Raw genomic sequence first — 23,693 nt, forward strand, 5'->3', positions numbered from 1 at the left:
CTTTAACAAACACACACATAAAGCAAACCTTGAACGTTTCCTCTGAGGTACCCAGCCATTATACCAGTCTCTCTTATGAGGCGTTTGAAAGACTTTAAAATGCACATAATAGTTTTTCTGAAGACTGATGCAGACGATAAGCGATACAGTTTTAGAGCACCAAACTGACAGCTGCAAATGATCAGTTCTCTCTAATGTTGAGAACATGAACTGGTTGGAAACTGGTGAGATCAATAACAAGCCTCTGTAAAATCAAAGGTCAAAGCTTGCAATAACCTCTCAAACAAATGCAGAAATGGAAAACATAATACACATGACAAAACTAGCATATTGATCCTCTGTTCTGTTTAATAAATAGTAACACAAGATGAATAAAACATGTGAACACTGACCTGATGTTCTTCAGAATAAAATCATCTTAAGGAATACAGTAGCTCAAGAAATGTTAGGACCAGCAGATGTCAAAGTGCATGACTGAGGACGGCTCCAGTGTCACATTCTTTTATGTCAGCGTCCTGACTCCAGTGCTGCAGACAACTTTATCAAGTCAATGTTACAGGAAAAAAAAGACAAAGAATAAGAAAACACAAAACACAAAAGAGTTTAAGATAAAAAATAAAATGAAAGCAACACATTTCTCTAGGTGAGTGTAGAGGATTGATCTGGGAAAAAAATGACATACAGGTAGGATATTTGATTGAACATGATCTAAGGTGAAAAGATACTGATCACGTTTCCTTTTTTCCTCTGACTCATGGCTACAAACTCAGGTTGCTATAGCATACACACAAATCCTATTTCTGTTTTAAACTAAATCAGCAACCTCTGATCCTCAGAAAGCCAGTGTTGAAGTGCTAAATACTGCAGTTCCTTGAGTGTCCACTTGAGGCAGCCAACCACATACTGTAAACACCTGATCTAAAAGCCAGTTTTTGCACCAAAAATCATGATAAAAGTCTGGTTCATTTGTATAACTCATTAGTTTTGAAGAAATTGAAGTTAAAATTCTGCATAATTAGGAACATCGCTGACTTGTCTGACTAGGCTGTTAGCGTAGAGACTAAAGGTTCACTTTAACTTCATATCAACCACAGTTTTGTTGAGTCAGCTTCTGTCATCAGTTGCAGACTCTGCCCATTTTTTGGGAAGCTGAAGGCTGTATGACCTGATTTTATGGGAAAATACTGCGTTTTAGTTTTTCTTTCAACTCATGTCATCGAGATTTATCTGGAGTGAAGCCATTACTATGATATATCCTAAATTTGGTCTCAAAAGCGCACATTTACCTGGACAAAAATGCCAGGAATGGGAAAACAGGATGACGGATCATTTTTATTCAATGAACTGTATAGCATCACATTCTGGCCCGATCTCTACCCCCATCAGTAAATTTGTACATAAAAGCATGGTTTGGAGATGGAAACTGAAATGATGAATTGTTTTCATTTAGCCCACATTTGTGTGTTCTCACTCTTGTTTCAAAGCTCTAACCGGTTTACTGGACATTTGATTTACTAACATCAATGTGCAATGGTCCATTCTTAACTGCTACAAGAAGCCTTCAATATTTGTAGGTAAATCTTGAAATGCATATACACGGGGAATGTACCAACTTCCTGCCCCTACTCGTACCTCCCCCTTCAGTCTCATGGTGGTTTGGTCCACTGGTCACAGGGTGGCGGTCTCTATGTTCGCACCTGGAACTTGCCAGCCTTTGTCATGTACTTGATGCCTTTGAAAGGTTTGTATTTCTCCCCGTACATGTCCAGCCGGTTCACCTTCAGCCCTGTTGGACAAGAAAAAGATATAAAGTTAACTTTTTTTAAGAGACAAGAAGCTGATATGGGTTTAGTGAGAACTATATTAGAGATAGACCGATATGGATTTTCCTGCACCAATACTGATTATTTGTAGTCAAGGAGGCCGATAACCAATATTTGAAGCCAATATTAATTTTCAGTCAAAGTGCAAATATTGGTGTCAAAATTTTGAACAATGCAAACTCCAACACTCAGCTTCATTCAAATACCTTAAAGCATGAGTTTATTGAACAGCTCCCAGGCTTAGCAGCATGTTTTATAAAGTTAAATGGAAACTTTAAAAAATAACTAGCAAAAGTTTACTACAGCAAATGAAGTTTTCTAAAATTTTAGTGCAACTGCAATAACTGTAATAACTGCACTGCTGATTGGCTGTTTCCCAAGCCATGGTTCTGCTTGTAACCAATCAGATGGTACTGTGGGTGGGACAGAGCTGGGAACTGATTAGTGACTGTAGACAGCAAAGCAGCTGCACTAAAGCCGCAACAACGCAGTTTAAAATTTGTTTCTTATTGGCCGTCAGATTAAAAAAAAGGCAGATGCTGATATGCCTCAAAATGCCAAATATCAGCCCCGATAATTGGCCCGGCCAATAATTGGTGTATCCCTAAAATATATGGACCTCAAAGAAAGATCCTAATCAACAACTGCAGAACTGTCTGCATTATGGTTTTAAAATATGTCTCTAAATTTTTGCTCTCTTCAAATTCAGTTTGTACAATTTGTCAAAAAATCCCCGTCCTTACAGACTCCAAAGGTTTGTGATCAAAAATTGTTTTCTGGAAAAATAATCAGAGTTTTTAAAGGGAAAACTATTGGTTGTACTGGATTTGTGGAATCAAAGTTCTAAATGAAGATAGAATCTATCGTGTGCTGCCTCTAATGAGAAATGATGGATTGAAGAAAGTACTGCTGTATGTACTGTATGACCGGTTGCAATAATCACCCGGAGCAAGGGGGAAGTCTACACTTAAGGATTATCATTAGTTTTCAAACAAAGCAACTGATCAAAAACCAATTTGTCTTAATGTCAAAGCTTAAATTGACAGTCAAAGTGATGAATTTCTTTAAACTCAGTCTACAAATGACGTTCGGATGTCTCAGATACACATCTATTGCATTTGGCACCATCTAGTGGCCACTGTGTGAACATGTTGAAAGATCAGTCACAGTCAGGTGATGGTCAGCTGAGCAGCCTAAGATGAAAGCTTTTCTTGTGTGGGGGTGCTGACTTCAAATTACTCTGTGTCCATAACACACAGTGCACATGACTTTGGGGGTAACCTACTGACACAGATCGGTTACTGTTCGTGTGACTTTGAAAGAATTACTAAATTGATTCACACACATGGGTGAGTGTGTCACAAAAAGAAATATGGAGTTCAGTGTCTCATTAAAGGATTCTTCAGTGTGTGACTGTGAGAAGTGGAATTGAACCGCCAACCTCTAAATGAAAGATGACCCACAGTACCACTAAGCTACAGCTGCCCCATTATTAACAACGCTAGACCTGAAGAAAAACTACTTACAAAACAAATGAATTAATTCAAGGGAAAATACTCTTTGCACTATGAGTGTGTGTGTCTGTGTGTGTGTGTGTGTGTGTGTGTGCGTGTGCGTACCTGAGATGGCCATCTGTTGGATCTTGAACTGGATGTTGATGGTGGGGTTCTCGTCGGGTTTAGAGGCCCCGGCCTGCAGGCTCATTGTTCCTTTCAGACTGGGGAGCTTCTGTGGGTTGATCTTACCAACATCCCAAGACAACAGCTGAGCACAAAAGAAATTAAGACAACAACGTGAGAGGACTTCCTCATGAAGAAAGGGTTAAACAACGCTATCCATGATGTTTTTGTGCTAGAAGACATATTCAACCAGTGTCCCTAGGTCTACCTTTGTGACGGGGTCAAAGGTGTATGTTCCCTGTGAGGGGTTGAGGTTGGCGTTGAGGACTCCTCTGGGCAGCTGGCTGCTGACTAGCACCGATTCCACAGCCTTGCCCATTGTCTGTTTTGGTCCCAGTGTCAGGTCAAAGCGTCCCTGGGAGCTTCCCTCTCTGAAGGTGATGTTGTGTTTAACGTAAACTGGAATTGCAACCAGGCTGAAAGAGAAGCAGACACACACAAAAAAAGGATTCAGTCGCAGCAGAGAAGACTGCAGTAACAGTGTCATAACTCTGTAGTTGGATCATTCTCTCAGAACACTGTTTGAATCCTTCACAAAGCACACACACACATGAGGGCAAACTGGTAATATCTGAATGAAAACACATGGACATTACGCCGAAGCATGAATCTTTGCCCCAAAGTGACACACACGATAAAACACTGACTTCTGAGAGCTGACGTGGTAGGAGAGCAACCGGAAGTTTCCATCCGGGGGGATGAAGGAGAGGATCCGCTCAGCTTCCCAGCGCTTAAACCGAACACATGGGTGGAAGCTGACATCATCCAGCAGCCGAGGATTCTGGGAGATTGGTGACAGCAGGGTGAGATCATTTAAGATGAGTCAAATAAAATGTGATTTGTGATGATAAAACATCTACCCATGTGCTCCATTAGATTCAGTCAAAACATTTTGGCTTTAACATGTTGAGAGAATTGTCAACAAGACAAAAGGTGATACATTTTATGATTTTGAGAATAGATAAGGGACAGGCACTGAGATAAAATAATACTTAGAGCTCATAAAAAAGGACTTACCATGAATGAGAGAGTGAGGTCAGGCATGCCTGTTAGTTTTACACAGGCATCAATAACTCCCTGAATCTCTGCTGTGATGGTGGAGCCTGAGGAGAGGATCACATTCAAATGTAAGAAAAATATTAAACAACTGCAAAGCTGGTCTGAAAGCAAAAACAAACAGCTGAGGCCAATATTTTTTTTAATCATTTTTAAAAATTCAAAGAGAAAAAAAGTGTACTTCAATGAATCCTGTGACACTCACAGATAGATAATTTTAAATACAAATAAAGACTACCAAAATAAACAATAATTCTGCCATGATAAAAATTTTTCCATGCAGAGACAGTAAACTTGAATTACACATGGTCAATGTAAGTTTCCCTCACTTCTTGAACAGAAAGAGTCATACTACTTGTTTTTCTGTTCTGTGAAATACCAACAGAAATGTTGGTGTAACTAAATAATAAATCTGCTGTAAGGTGAGTGTCTGTCAACAAGCTGTTTGGACAAATACCCGATTTATCAATGATAGCATCGATCTCCTCCACCACGTCAAAGTAGGCCTCATTGTTGGTGTATTTGACTCCTGTGCGTCTCCACGGCACTACTGACAGCTGGCCTGTAGGAAGCTGTTCACCAACGTTGGTGCTTCCTGAAAAGCAGACATTAACAACAAGAATATTTACACTAAAATCTAGTCACACAGAGGATATCAGCAGGTATGTGCACTTGTACCTGGCTGCAGGGACCAGGTAACTCCAAATTTTGGGGGCTCTTTTTGTTGATACATTATAAAGGGGCCCAAGGCTGCCAAAATTAGAGTGAACTTTTTTTTTCCTCAAAGAAATTATTGGAACCATAAAGGGTAAAAAGCTAAGGCAACCAGGAATACTGTGTGAAAAAGGCGCCGATCAAATAATCTGATTTAGTAAAAGTTTAGCAGAGGTTATATCAGACTGATCGACTATGACTACAAGGAGGTAGGCGCTATGTAAACTACTACACATGAAAATGCTTGTACCTGTGATGGTGTTGACCATTGTGCGGAGGATTGTGGGGGGTTTAATGAGCTCTTTCAGGATGTTGGACTCTGTGGCCAACGGGAAGCCGTTGTCCAACATCTCCTCCAGTAGCTCATAGACCACTACCACATTGTCTTTAATGGCAGCTTCTGTACAAACTCCAAAATAGTCCTGAGATTCAAGGAACAAAGGCAGGCATATTAATATTAAACAATTTGATATATTTATCATAAATACTTTATCAAACATATAGTGTAACTGAAAAACATGAACCTGGAATGTGTCGACGACTCTGTGCAGGAACTCGATGACAAACAGTGGAGGCACCTCGCTCTGGATGACTGCGACAAAATAGATGCGATGCCTGAGGACGCTGATAAGATAGTGATGAGGTGTTGGGATCACCGGAGGAACATTCTCGGGCTCAGTTGCTCTCTCCTGTGCTTCGAAGAAGTAGTCACACACGGAGCGGCTGACCACACTTTTCCAGTGCTTCTCCAGGAAAATGTCCCCAGAGGCGTTTACGAGGAACAGGCTGTGGATCATTTTGGCTGGAGGCTGAGAGGCTACGCATGAAAAAAGAAAATCAGAGTGTTTAACATTACATCTGCTGAAATACACAGCCATGACTTGGTCATAAATTTAAAAATGATCGAGGGTTAGTACAGAAAGTAAATGTAAACATGTGACCCAATTAAATACTTTAGTTCAACACGCACCATAAAAAGACATGTCTGTATACCTACTTAGCATGTTTATGTTTACAATGTTTACATAATGTGGAAAACAAAATTGATTTTTAGACAGTGGTAAATAAAACAGCTTTTTGCAGTGACAGTTTATATTTATAAGTAAAAATACTGAAGGGCTGTGCAATTAATAGGTGATTTAATAGCTATCCCAGGTGTTTTCTCACCTAACACAGTCTCACAGGAGTTTAAAAACTATACTTCCATTCCACACAGATGCTGTCAGATGAAGCTATCAGCTACCAGCAGATGAGTTTGTGCCAAGTCAGTGGTGGCAAAACAAAAGCTTTTCGGATTTTTCTTTCTTTCTTTTCTTTTCTTTTTTTTTTTTTTAATAAACTTAAGTCCTACTTTTCTAATCTGGCTTTAAATTCAATTATATACAAAGGTTGGGTGTAAGTTTTCCACTATTTTACAGTTGTTTAAATTTCAGGCATTTATTTATATATTTTTTTCTTAAACCATATTTGACTGGTTTTAATAGATTTACTGAGTTCAATGCATCTAATTTATTTTACGCATTTACCTGTATCAATTTTAATTGTAATTCAAATTATTTTATTTTTTTATTTATTTAGTTACTTTTTATAACCTAAATTGTTGCTTTCTCGATTAAGGTTTTGTGTTAGAGGTGCTATGTTAATAAAGCAGAGTTGAGTTTAGCATGTGATTCCTTATAGCACTTCATACCAATGTTGTACCCTGTTATTGTACACAGCGTATTTTTCTGGACTAATTTCCATTTCTTATCAACACTTACATTAACCACTTACCATTAAATCCACAGACTAAAATTTAAACATCAAAAATTAAAGTTAAAGCTTGAGGAAACTTTTTTACAGCTTTTCACACAAACAGATCTATCTCACCCCTCTCTGAACCAAAGGTTGAATTGATGCAGCTACCTCAGACTGGCAGACTTTGGTGTTATTAACTTGGGATGGCTGTGAAATATGACACCGGAATATTCATTAAATATGCGGCAAAGCTATCCAATTCAGGCCGAGCCGAGCTCAACACTTCCCGGAGCTGACAAAGTGCAGATAAACGTAAATTTAGAGCGTCAAGCTGAGTTTTTAACAGTACATTTTCACGTTGAATCACATTTCTTTTTGAAGGCCTAGTTTTCTGTACGAGATGCTACACCAGTCCCTCCTCCAGCCTCTCAGTCCCATGACAGAGGAGAAGCTTGGCATCCGGTACGGAGGATGGAAATGTAGCTATTATACTGATGCAGTTCACGCAGTTAATTTAAAGTGAAGCACCCAAGCCTTTATTTTACCCACACTCGACTTACCGAAGACAAATTGTTGTGTTTTCGTCTCGCCTTTCACCTTTTTCCCCAATGAAAGATTAGACTGCCGTCGCTGCTTCCCGTTAGGTGGAGCGGAGCATTCAGTGAGGCTAGAGGAGAGCAGTGAGCCAATCAGAATCCGCAAAGGGCATAAACTCCCGCCTCCTGGATGCAGTCACAGGTCAATATTACGGAAGCTGATGGCTCGTGACTTGGTTGTGATTGGACAATGGGGAGACGGCTTCAGTAAACACCAGAAACACTGAATGCTGATTGGCTCTGAGATATAGCTGGTCTGACATTTTGTTTCCAGTATCAGATTTCATCTTGTGGAGATTCTCTTCATTCAGACAAATAGAAAGTGGAGCTGGGCCCAGTTTTACCGTCCAACAAAATGCTACTTCTTCAAAAGTCCACATTGGGTTTATTGCATAGAAATAATAAAATTTATGATTTATTGAGATTGAAAAAAACAGTTATGGAATTCTGCATCGTTTTGTTGCTGTTTTACAACGTAACAATACATCATCTTTTATTGTGAAACAGAAATACAAAACATACAGTGGCCCTTAGTGCAAAACACAAGACCAAAAGAATAAACAAATTGATAGACAAAATTTAATGGTTATAGGATATTGTGCCACCTATAGCTGAGGTGAGATCATAGGGTGAGATGCACCATTCCAAACAAGCTGCACAGGCCCATGCAACTATTTAGCTATTAGACAATGTGGCAAGTACTGAAAAAAAAAAAAAAAAAAAATCAGATATTTTCTGAAAATAAATATTAAGTTTTTGCCATATTCTGTGGAAAATTCACACATGAACAAAATGGCTCATTTTCTCTCTCTCTCTCTCTCTCTCTCTCTCTCTCTCTCTCTCTCTATATATATATATATATATATATATATATATATATATATATATATATATATATATATATATATTCTTATCTTTATTTTTGCATTTTCTTATTTTGTTGTCTTGCTCAGCGCCATGGTTAAATAAGCAAATTATCGGTTCAATTTTCCAAATTATTGACCTGTTAATATACAAAGCACTGGCAGTACTTTGCAGTTAACTATCAGCAAATAGAGGAAAGAAAAAAAGGCTCACTAGTTTATTCTAAATTATGATGAAGATCAGGTGTGCAGCTCCACCTCCTTTTCAAATGTAACTCACACCCTGAAGACAAAGTTTAAGCTCCAGTGCAAATATTGATGTTTTGAAACGGCTTTACCCTCAGCCAGTTTAATCATCCTGGAGAAACAGTTGGCAGTTTATCATGTCACAGCTTCATGCGTGCTATGGGACGCAGAAGAAGCCAGAGTTCTGTCAGCTAGTGTTAATTTAATGAATTTAAAAGCAAGTCAGTATCTGAATGGGAAAGATTACATTAGCTTCACTCAGCAACTCAATAAGATACTATCAGGTCTTAATCAGAGAGAGGGCTTTGAGTGTAATGACTCCTGTGTTTAGGGATCATACATTCATATGATAAATTGTCAAAAAAGAGGAGACAAAATTGACACAGGCAACGACATTAAACAAATACAACAGCAACATCTAGTGGACACAAGTGGTCAAGACAGTTCCTTTCAAATGTTTGCTGACAAAAGGGGGTCTCAGCTGATGAATTTAGTGCTCTGAGGATCAGTAAAACTGATCTTTTCTCTATCTTTTGAGCACCCATTTCAATAAATTACCCTTTTAAACAAAGACACACACTGATCACCACTAGTTAGGGGAGCCTTGCTGACCTGCACTGATGGAATATCTTAACCAAGTGAGACCTTCAGTTTGCTCATGCCCAAACTGACTCTCCAGAGGGTCCAGAGGGGTTTGTGAGGTGACCTTTCAAAGTGTTAAAATTATAAAGAGTAACTTCAGTTGGTTTGAAAGCCTATTGTTCATGCACTAGAACAGCTTCTTTGTTTTCTTATGAATGAATTTTATACATGAACAAAACAGAGAGATCGCTTAACCTCCTTCCCTAAGTTTGTGTGCTGTATTGTAACAGGTCAGCTAGTTTGGATGACTACAAAGATGCAGAAGTAAATGTAACATTAAAATTACGTCAAATCTTGAAGAATTATTTTGTTCATTAAGTTAAATACTTAGTTGATTTGTAACTAATTGTTTTGGTCTTTGGAGAAAAACTGAGTTATGTACATGCACATTTGTAAATGGAAATTGAGGCAGAATATTGTTGAAGTTACTGATATTCTTAAGAAATTCACTGGTGTAGATAATGAGTGAAAAGATGGATCATTACATGTGAACATTTTCAGAATGTGCTTTTACTCTTTAGACACTAAACCAAGCGAAACATTTGGAGTTGCTGTTATCTATAAGTTATTACTTGATGACACTTGAAATGCGGCCCATGCAGCACTTTGGCTTCTTTGCAGTGTATCTTTCAGCTTTAATAAATATATATACATATATACATATATACATATATATATACACACACATATATATATATATATATATATATATATATATATATATATATATATACACACACACACACACACACACACACACACACACACACACACACACACACACACACACACACACACACACACACACACAGAATGATAGAACAATTTCATTTTTATTTGTCTTGCAGAGGGTATGAACATTGATAATGAATAAAATCAAGATTTTAATTCTGTGCAGATGGATTTATTTAACTGCCAATGTGCTGGCTGGTATACACTAAATAACTTCTTGTTAAGATATTTTATCAATATATTTTAACTATGTTTAAAACTTAATACACTGAATTAAGTTTCTGGGTGAGCAGAGTGCTAATGTTTAGCTGTCAACTGAATGTGACAGCTTGTCAGAGTTATACAGGCTTCTGTAAAAGACCGTTTATAAGATGTTATTAGGTAACAAAAAACATCTGATCCCATTGTTAGTTTATTTTTCCTTTTTATTTCATCATTATTTGATTTATTTTTGATTTTTGATGTTATTACTTTTTTGTATCCTAATCTGTTTTTGATTGTTGATGTTTTTTAATACTTTTATTTAAACATTGGCTTTGGCATTATGGTTTAAAAAAAATCCTTCATGGCACTAAAGCTTATCTTGATTGAATTTAAATCAGAGGTTGACTCAGATTCAGTGACATTGTGATCTATATATTAATATGAGTGTTGCTTGATTTACTTTTAATAGGTCTTAGTATACTGTATCGCTTACAATAAGGTAGACTAGTGATCAAATTTTTACAAAAGCTTCAGGAAAACGTGAATGGCTCAACATAATTTATTTTCATTTTATGTTAAAATGTACAGAGTTCTTTGAAAGTACTTGCTAAGAAAGAAAGAAAAAATAACAGAATAAATGGAAATACATACAGGGAGAGAGTAGATAGTTGAGGCCGCTGAGCGCAAATCAACCTTCACTGTGTGCCCAGCTGTCACTCCTCTCTTTATTTTGCGCTCTCTCTTAGCATACAACGCAACATGTACAATTACAAAGGATACAAAAAGGGAAGCGATATAAACAGACAGAAATATACTGAGCTCCTTTTTACATGCCTCTTAAATGTAAGGAAGTCATCCTATACACACACAAGTAAAAAAAAAAAGAGAAAAGAATGCCAAGTGACCTTTAGATATTTGTAGTCCTTTTGTTTAAAATAGCATTAATATACTACACAAAGATAGAAAAACTCTAGAGATGAGATGGAATGGAGAGGTTAAAGGCATCTTAAAGTCACTAAAAGTGAGTGGTAATTTTTTTAAATTTTGAATTTCTTAGTAATTATTACCCAAGAGGCGAGCTAAAAAATATGTATTGTTTTTTTTTCCTGAAACAGAAGTGAAAAAAATGACAGTACCAATATCAATGTAAGAGTTTCCTTTTATATTATAGAAAAAACATTTTCTCTACAATAAGATTTCTAAAGTCAAAAAGAGTCAGCTTGTGTCATAAAAGAAAGCTGCCCAGTCTGATAAAATTCAGAAAGAAAAACACAACCGAAAATAAGTACAGAACAGAACGATACACACAAAGAAAGTATGCAATGTTAGGTCTGTAAGAAAATCAAAACTCCTCCTCTGACCTTCAATACTGGTTCATGGAGCCACAAGGTCACCTGTTCCCCTCCAGCCATCTTTACCAACAGGACCTCCAACACTTCTCTCTGACCCTGCTTTCATATCAGCGTGCCTCTGCGAGGGGCCGAACCTTGCACTAGATCAGGCATCAGGCACACCTTGTACAAAGCTTCACCGTCTCCTGCCGTGTTTCTAGTCAATGGGAGTGCAGAAGTTTTCAGGAAAGAAAAGAAAAATACAACTTAAAAAAAAAGGTTTAAACAGAATACACTACTCAGAAGCAGACTCCTCGACCTCTTTGGGTCACTAACACTTATGAGGGGAGGTCAGCTATCGCTAACTGACTTTCCTTAAAGCAGTTCAATGGAAATACCACTTTTTGTTCTGTGTTCCCTAAACTGCTAAAAAAAAGCTGACAAAGTACATCGCCTGTCAGTGGAGTGTGGACAAGAACAACTGAATGTTGTACTCTCCTGAGCTAGCCACCAAACGGCGACAGCTACCCAGAGCGTGTGTGTATGTGTGCAAGTGTGTGTGTGTGTGTGCTGGATATTGGGAAGTACCAGAATATTTACATCTAAACATTTCAGAGTGGCAGCAAAATGGAAAATAATGCTACTTTTTTTCATTTTATGGACATATCATAAGACAATAATGGGCTCGTCTCTTCTGTGTTTTTGCTGTTTTTTGGTACAACATCATCCATCTGGGAAGACAGGGACTCTGGAAACAGCTCAACCCCTCAAACACAGGAGGGACAACTTCTCTGCTTTTCGAGAGCAAAGTGAAAAGCCGTGTGTTTGGGTTTGTTTCTGAGAGAGCGAGAGGGTGGATCACCATTTCAGAATGCCACACATATAAAGACCAAAGCATATAAGAGGTCAGACTGCACACAAGAATTTCAAAAAACAATCAACAAAAACAAAGACAACAAAAATAAGTTTCAACATTTTGTTTAACAAAAACGAGAGTCCGCCTACAATGCTTCATTGTCTCTTTTTTTAAGGTAAGGCTTCCTATATCAATAAAAGATTGTGTGCATGGTTGGATATACTCAGTTTTGTTTTTCCATCACAGTCTGAAGAAGCAAGGTACTCCTGTATTGTCTTTGTCCGTGCATCTCTCTCGTCATTCTCCTCCTCCCCTCTCTGCTCCTGCGTATCACCAGGAGGAGGAGGAGGCTCTTGGGCCTGTGTGAAACCACGTTACAGAGGACTGTGTTAGCCTGGCCTGAAGCAGCACGGCACAGCTGAGGTCCACGTACACATCCCAAGCCCCAGATCCAACTGACCTGCTCCTGAGCACGGCCAGCCGGGAGAAGGGGGAGCCCAAAAAAAAGGGACGAAATGACAACATAGAAAAACAGGAAACCCAAAGACCCTCTGACTCCTTCACCCACGCTCCTGCGTGCCTGTCCGGCACCAGAGAGGGTGAACAGGAGTAATGGACATTTAGAGTACAGCGAGTATCAGCTCTGGCCCCATCATGTCTCCTTTCTCAGTTCTTTGCTGCTCATCTGCTCATGTACGGCGACTGTTTGGGGACACCAGCATAGCTGTGATGGGAGGGGCCAGTGTACATCATGTTACCATGGTGATTGGGCTGCATAGGCTGCTGCGGGTAACCCTGCCCTCCCATCATGCCCATCTGCATCTGCATGGGGTACTGAGCAGGCTGATTCATGTATGGAGGGTTGCCGTGGTAACCACTGTTCATCATGGGCTGGGGCATTCGGTAGCCGGCTGACATGGCGTTGAGAGGCGCCATGTTCATGGAGTTGTAAGTTGCTGCTGTGGGCATAAGGTTTGGCATCATACCCCTCTGCACGGCCAGGGTGCGCGGCGTGCCCTGCATGGCCACAGGCCCTGAGCTGCGGCCATAGAGCTGCTGCTGGTGCGGGGCGGGGGCCAGCTGCTGGGTGGCTTTGGAGCGGATGGAAATGTGTCCCTTTACAGTCGCCATCTGACCCTGTAGCCGCTGCGTGTGTGGCGGGGGCCCCAGCCCGATGTTGGTGGCAGGCATATTGCAATTTAGCTGCAGGGAGCCCAGGTTCATGGAGCCAGAGCTCAGGTTAGGAGGGGGGGTCATGGTGGGCTGGCCTTGAGGGAGGGGAGTGTGAGGCGAAGGGGCTAGCCCGGGGTTGGACAGAGAAACACTGGTGGCGTAGGAGGTGACCGAGGCAGAGTGAGAATAGGGCATGGCGTGGGGGTCCATGATGGTGTTTGTGAGCTGCTGGAGTTTGGCCAGACTGAACGTGGCTGAAGGCTGGGGGTAGCCACCTGTGCCAAAGTCCTGACCCATGCGCTCGTACAGGGTGCGACCCCCTCCTCCACCGCCACTCTCGGGGATCTCCATGATCATCGGTGTGGTGGCGAAGCCGTTGCCCATGCTACACTGAGACAGAGCCTGCTGCTGCGGGGGCAGAGGTGGAGCTGATGGAGGAGGCTGAGGGTTTGGGGCTTGTTGCTGCTGAGGGGGCTGCTGAGGGACCTTCTTCTGGGACTGCTGCTGCTGCTGGTTGGTGCTGGGCGGCCTCTCGATCACACCGCAGCTCTGAGGAGACTTGATGCCACAGCTGGGGGTGACGGACGGCGGTGGGGGCGGTGGGGGTTGAGGCACAGCACTGCCTACATTACTGGCACCTGGTCCGCTGTTGGGTCCTGGTCCAGTTTGCTGGATTAGGCTGCAGCTGCCCAGCGGAAGTTGAGATCCTGCAGTTCCAGTGGAAGATGTGAGGCTGGGCGCAGGGACGAAAGAGCAGCTGTTGGACTGGGTGGAGGACGGGGTCGCTGAGCTGGAGGAAGACGAGACCGATGACGAAGAAACTGTGGAAGCTCCTGGAACTACAGCCGGGGGCATTCCTCCTCCGTTTCCTCCATTACCGGTTCCGTTGCCTCCCCCGCCCATGGTAGAGTCGTAGCTGCTGGGGTTGTCGTAGTTCTCTGTGGTGCTCTCGATGCTGCCGAGGTCGCTGAAGCCACTGTCCACAACCTGCTGCGAGTGGTCTGACACTGACGGCACATCCATCATCGGTGATGTTTCCATGTTCTGCTGGGAGGGGGCAGACAGAGAGCTGGGATGCTCTGGTGTGATCTGGGTGTAGCCCCCTCCAGCGCCTCCACCAGTGCTCCCTGCCCCAGTGGGGCCAGGTGTCCCTCCTCTCTGACTGGCTGGTGTATCCATGATGCCGGGGGTTAACCCCGGGCTGTTCACAGAGCGCACAGACTGACTCGGCAGTGGGGGCACTGGAGGGTTAGGGAGGGGGCTGCTGTGTTGGGAGGTGCCACACTCCTCCACCAAAGCCAGAGCCTCCTCCTCTGCCTCCCCTGTGTGGCTGTAGCTCTGCAGGGTCCGGCAGGCAGCCAGGGTCTCCTCACAGTCCTGGTAGGCCCCGTGATGCGGCTGTGACTCTGTCTCTTCATCCTGGGCCTCACCCTGCGTTAGGGACTGGACAGCCTGCATGGTCTCCAGGTCCAGCTCGTTGGAGTGATGATGGGGGTTGTGAGGGTGATGGTGGCCCAGCTCCTCTTTGAAGTCTGGGTGCTGGTGTGAATGGGAGTGTTGGTGTGTGTGTTGTGGCTCCATCAACAGCGTGACGTCTTTGTCGTCCGGGTGCAGAGGCTGCAGCTCCATGGGCTCTGAGGGAACAGACATGGCCGTAACTGTCTCCACTGCTGCGGCTGCTGCAGCTGACTCCTCCTGCTCTCTGCGTCTCCTCTCTTCCTGTTGTGGGTCAGCAGAGGAAGGGCGACACTTGGCTTCTTGCACCTCCTGCTCAGCCTCCTCCTCCTCCTCTTCTTCCTCCTCCTGCTTGCTGACATAGTCCCGGGCCACGCTGTTCTCCATGTCTAAAAAAGCCTCTCCACCTTGAGGTTCTTCTTTGACTGGAGGAGAGCTTGCACGGGATGCAGGCTCCTCCTCCTCATCTTCATCGTCATCTTCATCCTCAGAATCCTGACTCTTCCTCTTTTTACTGCTGTTGTTGCTGCTGTTGCTCTTATCCTCCAGGTGTCCGTCACCTTCATCATCTGCGTCATGGTCATCACTGCGCCTGCTTCCTGAACCTGGTGTGACTGCTGGCCGTCTGTTACTGCCTCCACCACTTCCTGTGCTGCCACACTCCTCTTCCTCCCTCTCCTCATCGTCATCATCCTCTTCTCTGTCACCTATATCTGTGTCCTGAGGCCGGGACTGTGGGGCCCGGGGCCCTGAGGTGGAGGAAGACGATGAAGGGGAAAGCAGGGGACGAGACGGTGGGCGGCTGGGTTTCTCTTCCTCCCACGCTGCTTGGTTCTCCTCTTCCTCGTCCTCTTCCTCATCAGGCTCAGAGGTGGGAGGTGGTTTGGGGGCAGGCTGTGGGGGCTGGAGGGCCGTGCGGTTCTTGGGTGGTCTGCCTCGCCTCCTGGGTACCTTCTGCTCAGCAGGCTTGGGGAGATAGTCGTCCTCTTCATCTGAGTCTTTCTGTTTGTTGTCTCTGTCCGTGTTGATTCTGGAGACTCGCTTGCCGCGATCATCTGCCTGGAGCAGCTGGGGATCTTTGTCGAGCTGCTGCTCCAACAGCCTTTGTCTTTCCTGCTCCTGCCTCTCTGCCTCCTCCTGGGCCCGCTGCAGGTACCAGCTCCGGGGCTTGCGACCAGGTTTCATTTTGATTTTGGGTGGTGGAGGATCCTCGCTTTGAGTCTGGCCGTCTGCACCGGGTGGTTTTCCAGGTCCTCGTTTCTTCCAGTGCAGAGGTTTGCGGCTCTTTCCCTTAGGCCAGCCTTTCTTCTTCTTCACTGGGACCTCAGGGTTGGCTGCTAGCGCCTCTGATGGCGTTGCTGTCAAAGCTGCCACAGGCTTCAGTACAGGTGTAAACTCTGAGAGGAAGAAAAAGAGACAAACCAGAGTCAGATACAGCTTTACACACCACTGATCACTAAATCCTGCCACATGGATTCAAAAGCCTTTCATCTCACCGTCTTCTTCTGAATCTGTGAGGTTAGAGTGCCGGCCTCGTTTAGGTGCTGGGTCAGATAACCTCAGGGTGGAGCGCCCTGGAGGGTAACGGTGCATGGGGTGTCCCATTGGAGTCTCTTCCTCCAGCCTTGGCATCGGCCTCTCTGAGTCTGAGTCCACAAAGGATTCGTCCAGCACCTCGGTGGTCTCAGAAATGGTCTCTGTCACCACACTGCTGTGAGGGTGGCTGCGCTGCCGAAAGCGACGCTTTCTCAGTGGCTTCTAGGAGAAAAGAAAGAAGGGGGGTTAGCGTTGTTTCTGAAGTTTTATTTGAAGTGACAGAGTAGAAAAAACCCAGACAGGCTGAGATCTAAAAGATTAAGGTAAAGTTGGTCAAATTCAGAGTTATTTCGATTGTTTAAGCTCTTGGAATTTAGCCTGACGGACAATCAATCAAGCTTTAACCTCAGAATCAGAATGAGCGAATCCATAGTCAGGCTTCTTACCTTGCATTTAAGCCCCATTGCAGGCTTGGTGAGAATGGGGGGAGAGCACGCCCTTCTCTCCTCATCCTCTTCATCATCGTCCTCCTCCTCCTCTTCACTGCTTTCACTAAAGCAGCTCTTCCTGATGGGCGGAGACTCATTCAACCTGGAGACCACAGGAAGCTGGGTCAGTCCCTCTCCAGAGGCTTCCAGTGGTCTAGGTTTGGGGCCCCTCTTTTTCCTGGGCGGCCGGCCTCGCCGTGTGGGGGTTATGGAGGGGTGCCGGGCCATGTCCAGTGAGTGAAAGGTTGCGGACTCTGCTTGTCTGTCCAGAGAGAAAAGCGAAGGGGGGCTGCTGGCAGAGCCGGCTGTTTTTCCTCCCTCTGTCCTCTCTTCGTCTTCATCATCTTCATCCTCTGCTGGGCGGTTCTTAGGTTGCTGGACGACCCTTGTGTTGTCTTTCACCTTTCCCCAAGGCCAGTTTTTGGGTGGGCGCCCTCGTGGTCTGCGCTCACCGTTAGTTGGTGGAGGGGGACGTGTTGGTTCTGGGAGAGGGGGTGGGCAGCGTGCAGGAGGAGAAGTTGGGGAACTTTGGCTGATCGGAAACCCCGGAAAGCCTTTTCTTTCCCTTTCCTCTTCTTCCTCCTCCTCCTCCTCCTCTTCTTCTTCCTCCTCTCTTTTCTTCCCTTGCCGCATGTGCCAGGACATGGGCGAGACCTTGTGGCTCGGTTTGATCTATTGACAAGAAAAAAAAATGAGAAAGTTCAGAAACAGTAACATTACTTACTTTTTTAAAACAAGCACAAATGAGTTGAAATTACCTCCTTGCGTTTGTCATCCTCTGGTTCTTCGTCCTCATCCTCATCGTCTTCATCGCCATCAGCATCAGAGACCACAGTGTTGGTGACAATCACAGGGGTCCAACGGAGACACTCGGGGTCGACTTCTAGTCGTCGTGGCCGGGCCTTTAGGCGAGACATGTGGTTCGACACAAGCTTCTCCCTGCGTACCAGGACCATCCTGCTAAAGCACGGCAAAATAAGACACGAGCAATATTAGTCAGCGGGGAGGGTATTCCACATGAAGGAGAAATCTTACAATCACTGACGTGGCTAGTTGAAACAAGTATTACCAAGGTTTTAAATATGACAACGTTAGTAACAACACCTTTGTGCATAACAGTTTTGCAAATTTAACAAATCAGGAATTTAATCAAGGCAGGGGCACAACACATCTCTGTAAAAAAGATCTCGCTGAGCTCTGCTCTGGAGGCCGGCTTTGTTTACGTGCATGCTGTAACCTGGCTGATTGCCAGATCGTGTTACATGTGGGTTAAGCCTTACAGCAGCTTTGATACTTTGTGACTGGGTATTCCCTGGCAACCTGATCCTCCTACTGCCCATCACTGCACTATAATAAGTTGTACTGTATGTAAGTATTCTATGACATGCAGGGTAAATGAAAATGAAAACAGCAAGGCTGAATTCATCATATCGAGAATGTGACACACCACTGAAAGGAGTAACAAGTGAAAACCAGTAGCATGCATCCTCGACCGTGAAAATGTGATCATCCTGAATGTGTGCAGCTTTTATCACTGACCTTTCTCCTCGAGACTCCAGCATGTTGAGGCTATGCAGGGTGCTGGTGATGTCCTGCGGGCAGATCCCGGTCAGTTTGCTGAGTGTTCTTATGGTGATTTGTCTGTCTCTGACCTCGTAAAGACACTCCAGCACCACGCTGCGCCAGTAGGCCATATATGACAGTCGCCCCAGGTCAGAGAGAGGCTTCTCTGGAGATCCTGGCTGGCCCTCACGTTTAGACAATAAGTAACCTGGAGAAAGACACACACTGTGTGAGCTACAAATGATGTGAACAGTATTTTTCTTGTTTGGCTTGGAGTGTGCGTGTTTGTTTAAGCCTGTGGTCTTACTGAAGTCGATGAGAAAGCGTCCGTAGCCCTGGCGCTGGTACTGTGGAAGAATCATGATGCATGACACATTGTACTTCTGTTGACAGTGTTTTTCCTGCAGAGGGGAAAACAAAACAGACATATTTCAGCATTAGAGCAAAAACGATGGAAACTACACCACAGAGCAGGACTGTGCTGGTGTACAGCAGGGGTCTGATGGTTCTGCCTTCGCTCACTAACTGCTGTGTTTTGGCATTGAAGCGGCGCATTAATGGGAGCACCTGCGCCTATAAAACCCACAGAGGGACAACAGAGCTGACAGCACCCAGTGTTTATCTGAGACACAGCATGGACATTTGTATGTTTGTAGGAATGTATAACTGTGAGCTAATGCCAAAGCATTCCATTTAATTCAAAGGTATTTTTCACTTTGTTTAGGTTTTCTGTTGACAATTTTGTTGTTCTGTAGGGGTGTAACAAAATAGTCCCAAAATAACTTTTGTTCACAATATAGAAAAGATAGATAGCATCTTTTTTTCTTTTTGATGTGTGTCTTTTCACTATCTTACTCTAATAATTGACTCTTCTGTCTGACTGGCATAAATGGCATCATTCTCTTTAGAATTAGGAGTGATATTAGGATTTTTATCATATTCATAGTATAACAACATGATAAATAGCACAGAGTTTATGAGTAAAATGAATGTATAATCCTAATGAAACATGCCACCCATCCACAATAGCTATTCTACAAACAGGGCAGACTGGGCGACTAAATCAAATGATTCTTCCAAACACTGTGTGTGTTTATGGAGCAGCTGACAGCTCTCAGTGGATCAGCCTGAAAAAAGACAGTAAAGTCCAATCTCCTGTTCAGACCCTCAGAATTAAACTGAACGCTTTCAAACAAATAGACCACCCGTTAAAAACACCAGCACTTAACATGATGAACAGTTCAGTGTGAGTAGCTTTAGCTTTAGCTCACGCGAGTGTCAGCTGATGAGGAGGATGCTTGTCAGCTAGCTTTCTCAAACTCTGATGCAGACATCATGTTGACGCAGGGTAAACACTCAAACGCGTGGTTTGATGCTGCCTTGTAGTTTTGATCAAACGAAAGTTCCTTAAAAATTTTTATGTTAAGACGGCAAATTGAAGTTATTTACCTCCTAATGAGATCTGCACAATGGATTGACTCTGTAGCCCTGTTTCCACTTCTCAGTCCAGTTCAGATCAGTAAGATTTGGATCAGTACAGTTTGGTACAGGTAGGCTCGGTTAAGCCTGGTCCTGTTTGTGTTCCCACAGCCAACTGTGTCCCCTCATAGTATGCAGCATGTAAGCTAGATACCGATAGCTGCATTAGTTAAATAACAGCATGACGCCAAAGCAGCACAAAACACGGTATCCCCCTAATAAATCATGAGACATCCAGCATTTTATCTTCTTTGTCATTGGCATGCTGCTCTTTGTTACAGAGCGCAATCACGTTTGCCTTGAAGTGAAAAACAGCCGCTGTCACAAATTAAGTGACGATTCTCCAATCAACAGACTGCAGTGTTGTAGCTCCACCTTTCGGGTTCATATCGTTTTAGTCTGGCATCACAGGGAAGGGTCCAAAAAAGTGGGACGGCTAGTCTGGGTTATCTGGGGATCTGTCCCGGGATTAGTCAGTGGAAACGCCATAAAGTGTGTGTTGTGCAGAGACGAACCGAATTGAACTTCTTGGTGGAAACAGGGCTTATGTCACTGATATCTGATCCTTCTTTCTGTGTGTGAGCCAGACCAAAATACAACACTGGGATCGGATCGGTCCATTCATACTTCTAAGTACATGATAACCCTGGTCACATCAGGGCTTTACCTTGGAGAAGTAGCCAACAAGGTGGCAGCCTTTGTTGTCGTTCTGTGTCAGGACGTAGAAAAGGAAGGGCTCCACGTCGTAGTACAGGGTCTTGTGGTCCAGGAACAGCTTGGCCAGCAGACACAGGTTCTGACAGTAGATTGTGCTCACATTCCCATCAACCTGGGGTGGAATTAGTGAGAAAACACATAAGAACAACACATTGGCAGACACTTTCCTAAATGACCACTGTTCAGTACTCCTGCTTGGCAGTGCATCTCTGAGCTGCTGTTAGGGAGCTGTGGAACAAAGTGAAGGTGAATGGAGCAGTGAAGTTAGTGTCGGGCAATGATCTCAGCCCGGTCTCTGGAGAGCCTGACAGATAGAGAGGGTGGAGGAGAGAAACAAAGAGCTGGAAAGAGACGGAGAGAGGGAGGGAGGGAGGGAGGTTCAGGTTGGCAGCTCGCCAGGTGTCTATGCGCTCCTCCGAGTGAGGATGGACTGCAGAGCGGAGAAACAGGAGCTGCAGTGGCAACACTGAAGTAATCTGCTGCTTGGCTATGAAACCTAGAGGTCCAGCTTTTCTGTAAATATTATCATTCTTTTAATAACTCTAGTAAATTCCCATTTCCACAATCTCTGTAATGTATTCGGCTGATCAACATGCTGTATATTAATTAAGCTGGTAAGGGGGAAGGGATGAAACATACGTGGTTTGAAGGTTTGAAGGTTTGAAGGTTTGAAGGGGAAATTAGAAGACAGGGATGGAAGAGCAGAAGAAAGGCTTCTGCATTTGTGACTGCAGATTAAACACAGACTTGATCATTTCAGGGTCACACTGACAGGAAACACATTCATGTTTTGTTTTAATCTTCTTGTCTAGTAACTACAACAATTAAAGCATCTATCCCTCCTCACCTCAAACACAGAGACATCATCTTTCCTGTAGATCTCATTAGCAGGAGGGTGGAACCAGCTGCATTTCTTCATGTGCTGGTAGAGGATGCTGCGGCTCTTCATGTAGCGCAGGCAAAACTCACACAAGTAGAGTTTGGGTAATCTGTAGAGAAGAAATGAGAACAACCCAAGGCAGAGGTAAGACATGATTTAAATATAAAGCTGAGCGAAAAAGTCAATCACTGATCGTCTAAGTCTGTTTCTTTTCTGAGTAATCAAATGAATTCTTAATGAAAAACACTTTCGCTGTGCTTGTTTTCTCTGTTTAGGACATCTAACGTCCCTGATGAAAGAACACTCCTAAAAACAACAGGGCAGCTTTCATTCAGCGGTGACACAGATGAATAAAACACCCTCAGAAAATGTGAATCTAATTACCTCCCCTGCTCTGGCTGGTTACCTGCCAAAGTAGGTGGTACTGTAAACGATATAATTGAGCTCCATCATGCTGCTGCTAATTTCTACGCCTACAAGCGGGAGTGAGAGCTAAGAGCATTATTCTGGCGAGCTTCATAATGATGCGTTTCTTACCTGCTGTACTCCTGAGGGTACGGAGAAGAATACCATGTCTGGATTTCAAACTTGCCGAATTCAATAACTGACGGACAGCGCATCTGAGGGTCTGGTGGACCGGTCACTCCTACTTTCTGTTTGGGTGAGCATAGATAGAGAAGAAAGAGACAGGGGAATGAAAGGTTACGGCAGAGTTTTTCACAGAAGTGATCAGAAAACACAGCAATAATACACAGAGGCTGCTTGAATAAGGTTTTTACACTCCTCAAGACAAGTTAAGAGGGATTTCTGTCCATTCTGTTGTTCTTTCTTCTTCACTCTGAACAACCAGAGGCTAGTCTAACTTGGTTTTCAAGCCTTTGTTTGCTTTAGGAGAGGACTACAAACTAAGCTGCACAGCTAACACTAACAGTTACAGCCTAAATAGGGCATTAAGGTTTGAGATTGTGCTGAAGTGTTTTCAACAGGCGAGGTATTAAGCCTTGGTTACAAATTGGTGTATAAGGCCAGCGAAGTACATTGGAGCAGATTGAGGCTATGTATGCTCGCTTGCAGTGCATCTTGGTATTTGTAGGCACAATCAACAAAGTTTTGTAAGCAGGACAACTTGGCCTCGGGGCTCAAAGAAGCACATACAGAGGACACAGCTCTTCTGCTGTCTGCATTTTCCAAGAACACAGACTGAAAGCACAAATGAGTGAAATAAAAAATACATTTATATCCCCTTTTATTGAAAATCACTAGTTAAGACCTAACATTCACACCTTTCTTTCATTTCACATTCAGATAAAGGAGAGGGGAGATCGGATCACTGTGAGTCAGGCTATATGAGTATGTGTAACACTGTAAATGTCATGTGAACCAGGACACCAGTACTATGTGGTTACAGGGTCAATATGAAATACAAAGGAGTGATGACAGCAAAGCGTTGGTGCAACTGCAGAGTCACAAAATGATGAGATCCTTCCTCACAATTTCACAATCCTGCTTTTTGTTTCTCAGGATTTTATGAGCTCTTTCCTCACAACGTAAACAAATGCTGCTCCTACTGCACAAAGCGTCTAAACACCGGAGAAACATTTGAGTCATCGTTGCTGAAATGTGGCTCCTATGATTTCCTTACTGTGCCTACACTGACTAAACCAACATGTCATCATTACAGCTGTCATGTTTAATGTTATCTCTATTTGACATATTCATGTATTTACAGCAAACAATGGCTCAGCTCTGATAAGAGGCCACACACACTTTACTACTCTCTGCTTCCAGCAGCAGCGACACTGATCGACTGTACTTGCGGTGCTTGCTGATGTTTTCTCTTACTGGCATACATTCAGACCCAGTCCTAAGACAAAAATGTGTTTTCTTTTCGTTTTTATCACCATTAAAACCAAGCTCTCTGCA

General features: G+C 43.4%; 2 protein-coding genes across 4 annotated transcripts in view; both read right to left on the minus strand.

Moving 5' to 3' along the window:
- Positions 1–330: 330 nt before the first annotated feature.
- On the minus strand, positions 331–7,672 carry ap3m2 (adaptor related protein complex 3 subunit mu 2). The gene is made up of 9 exons (XM_074671248.1): positions 7,570–7,672; positions 5,797–6,089; positions 5,523–5,694; positions 5,016–5,153; positions 4,520–4,605; positions 4,150–4,283; positions 3,711–3,918; positions 3,443–3,587; positions 331–1,786 (listed from the first exon to the last, which is right to left on the minus strand). Exons 2-9 carry the CDS (start codon positions 6,067–6,069, stop codon positions 1,686–1,688), a joined length of 1,257 nt encoding a protein of 418 aa, XP_074527349.1. The 5' UTR covers positions 6,070–6,089; positions 7,570–7,672; the 3' UTR covers positions 331–1,685.
- Positions 7,673–10,841: 3,169 nt separating this feature from the next.
- kat6a (K(lysine) acetyltransferase 6A) overlaps positions 10,842–23,693 on the minus strand; it is a 36,208-nt gene continuing 23,356 nt past the window's right edge. Inside the window, exons 9-17 of one of the 3 annotated variants that reach the window (XM_074669598.1) lie at positions 22,308–22,423; positions 21,738–21,879; positions 20,841–21,002; positions 19,002–19,095; positions 18,671–18,902; positions 17,890–18,088; positions 17,090–17,803; positions 16,604–16,865; positions 10,842–16,504 (exon numbers count right to left, since the gene is read on the minus strand). In XM_074669598.1, coding sequence (XP_074525699.1) covers positions 13,161–16,504; positions 16,604–16,865; positions 17,090–17,803; positions 17,890–18,088; positions 18,671–18,902; positions 19,002–19,095; positions 20,841–21,002; positions 21,738–21,879; positions 22,308–22,423 — 5,265 coding nt within the window. In that variant the 3' untranslated portion in view covers positions 10,842–13,160. Of the gene's footprint in view, positions 16,505–16,603; positions 16,866–17,089; positions 17,804–17,889; positions 18,092–18,670; positions 18,903–19,001; positions 19,096–20,840; positions 21,003–21,737; positions 21,880–22,307; positions 22,424–23,693 lie in introns of all 3 variants that reach the window. The other 2 variants (XM_074669599.1, XM_074669597.1) reach the window with 2 other exon arrangements.

This window comes from Halichoeres trimaculatus, unplaced genomic scaffold (genome assembly GCF_033239565.1).
Source record: "Halichoeres trimaculatus isolate MK-OKI-2021-1 unplaced genomic scaffold, fHalTri1.1 fHalTri1_scaffold_5, whole genome shotgun sequence".
Classification (NCBI taxonomy): domain Eukaryota; kingdom Metazoa; phylum Chordata; class Actinopteri; order Labriformes; family Labridae; genus Halichoeres; species Halichoeres trimaculatus.